The sequence below is a fragment of the Hemitrygon akajei genome, chromosome 2, assembly GCF_048418815.1.
Source record: "Hemitrygon akajei chromosome 2, sHemAka1.3, whole genome shotgun sequence".
Classification (NCBI taxonomy): Eukaryota; Metazoa; Chordata; class Chondrichthyes; order Myliobatiformes; family Dasyatidae; genus Hemitrygon; species Hemitrygon akajei.
Window position 1 is genome coordinate 122,515,245 of NC_133125.1, and position 9,529 is coordinate 122,524,773.

At 42.0% G+C, this 9,529-nt stretch overlaps 1 protein-coding gene across 1 annotated transcript; it reads left to right on the forward strand.

Annotated features, from left to right (window-relative positions):
* Positions 1-1,708: 1,708 nt before the first annotated feature.
* Positions 1,709-6,148, forward strand: LOC140720859 (uncharacterized). The gene is made up of 3 exons (XM_073035714.1): positions 1,709-1,958; positions 2,240-5,818; positions 6,100-6,148. The coding sequence occupies exon 2, from the start codon at positions 2,407-2,409 to the stop codon at positions 5,494-5,496; it is 3,090 nt and encodes a 1,029-aa protein (XP_072891815.1). The 5' UTR covers positions 1,709-1,958; positions 2,240-2,406; the 3' UTR covers positions 5,497-5,818; positions 6,100-6,148.
* Positions 6,149-9,529: the final 3,381 nt, after the last annotated feature.

A 9,529-nucleotide genomic window follows, 5' to 3' on the forward strand; every position in this document is an offset into this window, starting at 1 on the left:
TGACACAGCTATTTCAACTGCTCTTTTAAATTATGTGTTTCTTCGGTTAGGAGCTGTTTCGAATGCATTCTTGTAAGATTCCATAAACTAAATGATCTCTCAATGCATTATTAAGCTCAACATTGAATTGAAAATGCTCACACAATCACTTCAACTCAGCCACACAAGCTGGAGTGGACTTTGCTTCATTTTGATTCCACTTATGAAACACTTATGATGTAGCCTTACGATTTTTAAAAAAAAATTATGGTTGTTATCGTCTGGTACTCTCTGTTTATAAATGCATGAACTCTTCCTTTTTCTGACCTCTTTTTTAATTTGATGTCTTGTTCTCCCCTTAAGAAAATAAAATATGCGCAGCACGCATGAAATGCTGGTGGAACACAGCAGGCCAGGCAGCATCTATAGGGAGAAGCACTGTCGACGTTTCGGGCCGAGACCCTTGGTCAGGACCAACTGAAAGGAAATAAATTAAGAAATTTGAAAGTAGGAGCAGGAGGGGAAACTGCGAAATGATAGGAGAAGACCGGAGGAGGTGAGATGAAGCTAAGAGCTGGAAAGGTGATTGGCAAAAGTGACACAGACCTGGAGAAGGGAAAGGATCATGGGATGGGAGGCCTAGGGAGAAAGAAAGGGGGAAAGGAGCACCAGAGGGAGATGGACAACAGGCAGAGTGATGGGCAGAGAGAAAGAAAAAAAAACAATTAACTAAATATGTCAGGGATGGGGTAAGAAGGAGAGGAGGGGCATTAATGGAAGTTAGAGAAGTCAATATTCATGCCATCAGGTTGGAGGCTACCCAGCAGGTATATAAGGTGTTGTTCCTCCAACCTGAATGTGGCTTCATCTTGACAATAGAGGAGGCCATGGACAGAAATATCAGAATGGGAATGGGAAAGGGACCAAATAAAATATGTTTTTTCTTTTAACTTGAGTGTCTCATTGCATTTCAACAGGTACATAGTCATCATGGGTTCTTTTAAATCTTTCTCATTACCACTGTTATGTTTCAAAACTCCAAAATATGAATCTAAACAAGACACTCAACCGGGAATGAAGTGTTTAACTTTGCTTTTACTTTCAGTGAGACATGTATATATGTGACGTGGTGGCGTGATAATGTATGCCATTTACATACTTTTACACATAACCCATAAGGATTTATTTAAACAAATAAGAATGCTTAATCAAGCAATATATTTACAATATTACTCAAATACTACTGAAATATTAAAAACACAACATGACTAAAAATTGCCTGAAATTTCCATTCCAACATATAGTTCAATGAACTTTTAAAGCATGTATTGAGATCTAAGCAAATAGTAAACCATATATTTAATACAAGAACAAACAAGATAGAGTTGGAATTTAATTAACTGTATTCCTCTCTGAAAACCAATAATGATGCTCAATAAAGTATATATTAATCAAGAGATATACACCATTAACTCTGAGAAATTAGTATTTTCCTCAAAAGCCTTTGAAAGTCTAAAATATAAGAATAATCATCAAATAGTAAAATATTTTCTCTAACTTTTAAGAATGCTGACAAGCTCAGATTTATCTGTACCAAAACATTTTCTTTTGTACTAATATTCAAGCATCAAACTATGACAATTTAAAGCTAATGTTTTATTAATTTTAACAAATGAATTGTATGAGGTGAGATGGAATTGCACCAAAAGTATTGTTGTGCTGCCTTTATGGCAGTTATTTAGTTTATAATATTTTCGCGTAGTAATTTGTTAGCATTTTTTAGTTAAAGTTAGGATTGTTTAAATCAATTGATTTGTCTGTAATACATCGCGGCTGCGATGACGTCACATCCGGGTTCGCCGCGTCTTGTGGGGAATTACCGGTTTGAGATTCACGCAAGGGTGGGGGTCACTCACATGTGCCACCATAACGCTGACTAGGGTCTCTCTATGCACCAAAGACACAGTGAAAGCAACGCTGTAAGTCATTAGATAATCGGTATTTTGAGTTAAAATGTTAACGCCGATTCTGTTAAAAGTAACGACGGTCGGTAAGGTTTACCTTTTCGTCAGTTAAAGAGTCGGGATAGTTTGTATTGAAGTGTATCTAAAGCAGCCAATGGAGCAGCTAGATTCTGACTGTATGCTGCACTTTGATGTAATGTAGTTATCGTAGTTTTACCTTTGCAAGTATTCACAATGTAAATGTGATATTTAGAAGGGAACAAACACTGTACCAATCTTGTATTGTTTTTCAACAGTTTTCACCATGCGTTAATGTGAAGAGTGAACAGTAAATGGTTAATCTTACTGCGGTCTCGTTTGCATTGATTCTGGTTTATCTCGACGTTTACCTCGGCGTTACTTCACACCCGAGCGAGAACGTTACAGTGAAAAAGCGGCATTATCAGGTGTTTAAAGTGCAGCCATGTCAACCCGATCCAGCATCAAGTCGTTGTCAAAGTCATCGTCATCCTGCGACAGGGGCAGTAGGGCATCAAGTAAGGCCACCCAAGCAAGAGCGAAAGCAGAAGCCGCCAAGGTGCGAGCGCGCTTTGCCAAAGAAGAATTAGAAGTAAAGATGAAAGCGGCTGCCAGAGAAGCCGAAAACCAGAAGGAAAAGGCCGCCAGAGAAGCCGAAGCGGCTGCCAGAGAAGCCGAAAACGAATTGGAAAGGAAAAGGGTAGAGGCACGGTTAGAAGCGCTGAAGCTAGAACGAGAAGCAGCAGCTGCCGAGGTGGAAGCAGAGTTAATAGAAGACGCCGAAGAAATGCATGATCCGAAGGACGGAAAATCTACCTCAGAAAAGATCGGATTGGAACGTACAAGGGACTATGTCCAATCTCAAATGGAATGGAAGACTCTTTCTTCCCCTCCTTACTTATTCGATAACGTCCCACTTCACGAGGAGTCTTGGAGAGGCCCGACGGCATCACGTCCATCCGAGGAAGATAATTTACCCTCGCAACTCCGCGATGAACCCAGGAATGCAAGGGCTCACGACAAGTACTTCTCGACACCGAACTTACCGGATTTGGGGAGAAGAGAGGCAAAGACTGAGTCCAGACCAGCAAATCCCATAACAGATGTACGCCCTCAGTCATGTACCTGTGGACATGTTCCCTCAGCCCGCACGCCACTTGCAGACGAATCCGCAGCACGGTATTTCGCACGACGGGATCTCGTCACTTCAGGACTATACCAGTTCGACGATAAACCTGAAAATTACCGTGCATGGTACTCCACTTTCACCAACGCTATCGACGGAGTCCAGCTCAGAGCAACCCAGGAGTTGGATCTTATGGCAAAATGGCTGGGAAAAGAATCATGCGAACAGGTGAGACGCATGCGTTCAGTGTACATCAACAAACCCGAGCTAGCATTGAAGAAAGCATGGGAGAGACTTCAGGAGGGCTACGGAGCCCCCGAAATTATTGAGGCGGCGCTATGCCAACGTTTGGGAAATTTTCCTAAGGTGTCAGCCAAGGACCACACCAAGCTAAGAGAATTTGGAGATTTACTCATGGAGATTCAAGGCGCCAAAGAAGATGGCCACTCAGCTGGTCTAGTATACCTAGACACTCCAACCGGGATTAGACAACTCGTGGACAAACTTCCATTTGGGCTGCAGGACAGGTGGTTGTCCGTTGCCTCAGATTACAAGGAAGAACACGAAGGTCAATTCCCTCCCTTCGAGTATTTCACCAGGTTCGTGTGCAAGGAGGCGAAGAAGCGAAACGATCCTAGCCTCATAGGTCCAGGAAGCAGTACAATTTACACCAAGCCAGATAAATCCACTTCGAATAATTCCAACATCACTAAACCAGTCTCAGCGCTTAAGACTGAAGTCCTTACAACTAACAACGACTCTAGCAAGAATTGTCCATTGCACAACAAACCCCACCCTCTCAAAAGATGCAGAACGTTTAGGGAAAAACCCCTCGAAGAGAGGAAGGCCCTCCTCGAGGAGAAAGGAATATGCTTTAGATGCTGTTCCTCGACCTCTCACTGTGCGAGAGAGTGTACGATCGCCGTGAAGTGCCTGGAATGTGATAGCACTAATCACGACTGGGCCATGCATCCTGGCCCGTCACCGCAAACCGACAACGCTCCTTCACCCCCACAACAGGACGGCGGGGAGGGAGAAGCTCACTCCAGGACAACTGTTGTCAGCTCGAGCTGTACGGAAGTTTGCGGTCAAGCTCAGGCAAGCCGTTCTTGTTCAAAGATCTGTCTCACTAAGGTGTACCCTAAGGGAGCCAAAGACAAGGCCATCAAAGCCTACGTAATTCTGGACGATCAGAGCAACCGCTCGCTAGTCAGTCCAAAGTTCTTTAACTTGTTCAACATTGAGAGTGAGCAGTTCCCATACTACCTTAGAACTTGCTCAGGCAACATGAAAACTTACGGAAGGAGGGCCGAAGGCTTCCAGATCGAGTCCCTGGATGGTAAAGTCCTCATCTGTCTCCCCCCACTCGTAGAGTGCGAGAAAATCTTGAATAACCGCACTGAGATCCCGACGCCAAGTGCGGTGCTACACCAACCACATCTCCACCACATCGCCAAACACATCCCAGAGCTGGATCCAGAAGCAGAAATACTCCTGCTATTAGGGAGGGATGTTCTCCGGGTACACAAGGTTAGGCAGCAGGTCAATGGACCACATGACGCCCCCCTTGCCCAACGCCTGGATCTGGGCTGGGTGGTGATAGGAGAGGTGTGCCCTGGCAACGAACACAAATCAACGGCTAACACACTCAAGACCAATGTGCTAGAGAGTAGCCGCCATACGATTCTTCAACCCCGCACAAGTTCCATGTGCGTCCAGGAAGCACCACAAGGCTTTAACAAGCGCAAAGTAACTGACGAGACGCTCGGTCAGTCTGTCTTTGCTCAAAAGGAGCATGATAATAAACTCGCTCCATCGGCTCAAGACGCCACCATCTTAAAAACGGAGGACACCAAGGTCTTCAGAGACAAAGCAAATAGTGGGGTCGCCCCACTACCTTTCAGAGAACCACGCCAGTGCTTGCCAAACAACAAAGAGCAGGCAGTCAAGTGGTTCACGCCCTTGCAAAAAACCACGAAAAGGAGACCTGAGATGCAGCAAAGCATCCGATCGACCCACGAGGTACTGGGCACACCAATGGCAGAGGTCACAGCCATTATGAATGCACGACCACTCCTACCCGTGTCTTCTGACCCGGAAAACCCCTTCATACTGTCGCCATCAATGCTCCTTACGCAGAAGGCAGGAGCTGCCCCTCCACCAGGGGACTTCTCCGATAAGGACCTGTACACAAAGCAATGGAGAAGGGACCTTCAAGTTGGAGATTTAGTCCTGCTCAAGGACAAGCAAATCGCCGGCAACTGCTGGCCAATGGCCAGAATCACTGCCACATTCCCTAGTAGGGATGGACATGTCAGGGAAGTCGAGTTGAAAACTACTGACCAAGGCGATGGGAAAATTTACCAAAGGCCTGTTACAGAAGTCATTCTACTTCTACCTAACGACTGATTTAGAGACTGAAGTTCGTATTATGTTCATTGTGACCTTACGAAGGCCAAGCGGGGAGTGTGCTGCCTTTATGGCAGTTATTTAGTTTATAATATTTTCGCGTAGTAATTTGTTAGCATTTTTTAGTTAAAGTTAGGATTGTTTAAATCAATTGATTTGTCTGTAATACATCGCGGCTGCGATGACGTCACATCCGGGTTCGCCGCGTCTTGTGGGGAATTACCGGTTTGAGATTCACGCAAGGGTGGGGGTCACTCTCATGTGCCACCATAACGCTGACTAGGGTCTCTCTATGCACCAAAGACACAGTGAAAGCAACGCTGTAAGTCATTAGATAATCGGTATTTTGAGTTAAAATGTTAACGCCGATTCTGTTAAAAGTAACGACGGTCGGTAAGGTTTACCTTTTCGTCAGTTAAAGAGTCGGGATAGTTTGTATTGAAGTGTATCTAAAGCAGCCAATGGAGCAGCTAGATTCTGACTGTATGCTGCACTTTGATGTAATGTAGTTATCGTAGTTTTACCTTTGCAAGTATTCACAATGTAAATGTGATATTTAGAAGGGAACAAACACTGTACCAATCTTGTATTGTTTTTCAACAGTTTTCACCATGCGTTAATGTGAAGAGTGAACAGTAAATGGTTAATCTTACTGCGGTCTCGTTTGCATTGATTCTGGTTTATCTCGACGTTTACCTCGGCGTTACTTCACACCCGAGCGAGAACGTTACAATTGTGTTTGTGATTTTTTTTAAAGGCACAAAATGATGAGGATTTAGCCTAAACTTTTAGCAAATTGAAGGAACCTAAGAAACAATATCCTGTTCACAGGAACAATTCCACCAATAGCTCTCTGGAGTGAGCTATATTTAAAAATAGCAACTTTAGAAGAGTGAGAAAAATAGATGAAATTTGAACAGCAAATTACAAAGGAGCTATATGGATAGGATTGATCCACTTCATTAGAATAATCATTGTTTTATCTGTACGAATTGCATTCAGAGTTAAAAATTGAGGCAACTACATTGGAGCAGACATCAGTTAGAATTATGTGTTAAAGCTGGGCCAGTATATTAAAATACAGAAATTATATTTATGCTCAATATTTTGCAGTGTTATATATTGCAAATGTTGTTGTGTTCCCTTTGGTATCCTTATTTGTTCTTTTTTTACATAGGTTTGCATTTAGGTTATTTAGTTTTGTGGCTTCTGCTCAGTCTTAATCAACATAATAAACAGAGTTTCGAATATGCTTACCTGTGAGCTTGGTTTATTTTACTTCACTTAGATAGGCTGGGGGTGAACAAATGTGAAATACAACCACGCAGGATAAAACAAAAAGGAAAGAAGCTGAAGATTGGTGAGATTTACCTCATTGGGATCCAAATTGGCAGATGCTAAGTTAAATCTGTGTGCCTGTACTGAAGTAAGAACTTAGATGCTCAAATGGTTGTGTAAAAACATTCATGATGAAGCTCTCCCTGAAGAAGAGTAGACTATCTTAAGCACACTTAAGAGTTGCAGCTATCAAACAACAAGGAAGGAACATCATTCAAATCATTCTGTATTCACTCTTCAAGGAGATGTGATAAATTTTTGAGGTGGTTGAGCAATATTACAGAACAAGTGTGCAACATTGCATACTTCACATGCTCTCAATCTCCCCTCAACTTTCAATTCTCTGGCCCTGTCCACCTCATTTTCCGCATGGATGTCCAGTCCCCATATACTTCTACCCCCATCAAGACAGCCTTAAATATCTCTGATTCTTTCTTAACAAAAGGCCCAACCAATTCCTCTCTACCACCGTCCTCCTCCGTCTAGGAGAACAGATCCTCACACTCATTAGTTTCTCCTTTGGCTCCTCCCACTTTCTCCAAACTCAATAGATAGCCACGGGCCCCCGATACACCTGATTTTTTTGATGGCTAGGTAGAACAGTTCACGTTCCATGTCTTCACTGGTAATGCTGCAACCCTCTCTGTGTTGCATTGACAACTGCATTGGTGCTGCTTCATGCATCATGCTGAGCTTCTCAATTTTATCAAATTTGGCTCCAACCTCTACCCTACCCTTAAATTCACTTGGTCTGTTTCTGAAACCTCTCTCCCCTTTCTCAATCTCTCAAACTGTCTACCAACATCTTTTATAAAGCTACTTACTTCCATGGCTATCATGACTATACCTCTTCCCAACTTGTCTCCTGTAAAAATGTCATTCACTTTTCTCAGTTCCTTTGTTTCCACTGTGTCTGTTCCAAGGATGAAGCTTTCCTTTCCAAAATATCAGAAATGCCATCATTTTAGCAAAGAATGGGGTTTCCTTTCCTCTGCATTGATGATACCCTCAACCGTTTCTCCTCTATTTCCCAGACATCTGTACTCACCACATCTTCCCTCCACCTTAACAGGGATAGAGTTTCTCCGGTCCTCTCCTACAACCCCATGAACCTCTGCATCCAACACATAATTCTCTGCAACTTCTGCCATCTTCAATGGAATCCTACAAACAAACACATCTTTATCTTTCCACACCACACCCCCCCCCCCAGTTTTATATGTTTCATTCCTTCTAAGAATAAGAAATGATATATTATCGCTGATGTAAGCAACTTTCAATTCCTCGTTATTATCATTTCAGAGGAACTGTCCAGGTCCAGCACATAAATACAATTAGAAAAAAGACATGGAAGCACCTCTACTTCTTTAGGAGTTTATGGAAATTTTACATGACATCTAAAACTTTGACAAACTTCTGTAGCTATGTAGAGAGGAAATTAACTGGTTGCATCACAGCTTGGTATGGAAACATCATAGAACAGAAAATCCGACAAAAGTTAGTGTTTTCAGCGCAGTTCATCAAAGGTAAAGCCCTCCTAACCATTGAACACATCTACATGAAATGCTGTCATAGGAAAGCAGCACCGTCATCACCAGCCAGGACATACTCTCCTCTCGCTGTTGCCATCCGTAAGAAGATACATGAACCTTAGGACTCACACCACTAGGTTTAGAAACAGCTACTATCCCTCAACCATCAGGCTCTTGAACAAAGGAATTACTTAACTTCACTTGCCCGATCATTGAAATATTCCCACCACCAATTGAATCACTTTCAAGGACACTCCAGCTTGTTTTTTCAATATTTATTACTTATTTATTCATATTATTTTTTTTTTCTTTTTGCATTTGCAGTTTGTTGTCTTCTGCTCTCTGGTTGAACACCCTAGTTTAGCAGTTGTCATTGATTCTGCAAAGTTATTATTCTATAGATTTGTTGAGTATGCCCACAAGAATTTGAATCTCAGGGTTGTATATAGTAACATACACTGTGCATACTTTAATAATAGAATTTACTTCGAACTTTAGGAATTACAGTGCAGCAAAATGCCACAAGGAACAATATGATATGACAAAATAAACTAATCAGTTACTTCAGAAAGATTATTTATAAGGATTGGCCAGGGCAATGAGAATAATTGCCATGGCACAATTTGCATCGATCCAAGAAAGCCAATAAAGCAGTGATCTAATACCATGTGTAAAATGCAGCACCAATAACATTTCAGAACTCTTATAGTTTTGTACTCTCATCACTGGTGCAGGACTTGAACCAAGAATTCATTGATGATAGATTCAGAGGAGGAATAATTGGAATATAATCTTTCTGAGAAGAGGAGAAGTAAATCAGCAGAAGGATATCAGCTTTCATATATGCTAATCATTAAAAGTTCAAAAAATAAATGATCTACAGAAAGTAGAATAAGTAATTACATGATCTTATTAGTACTGAATTATATCTCAAGGATACTGGAGTTCAAAAATCTGGGCATAGATCTTCAATTATGTAAAGAGTTTTATCAGAGTCCATCTAAAATCCTAAGCTCAGTTTTCAGGACCAAAAGTCAGGAAAAAATATTGGCGTTGCTCCAGTTACTGGAAATCTGAAATTAAAGCAAAAACAAGAAAGGCCTGGAAGAATTTAGCAGTTCAAGAAGCATCTGAGTTGTCCGTTGAAGATCCAATTCTTATGA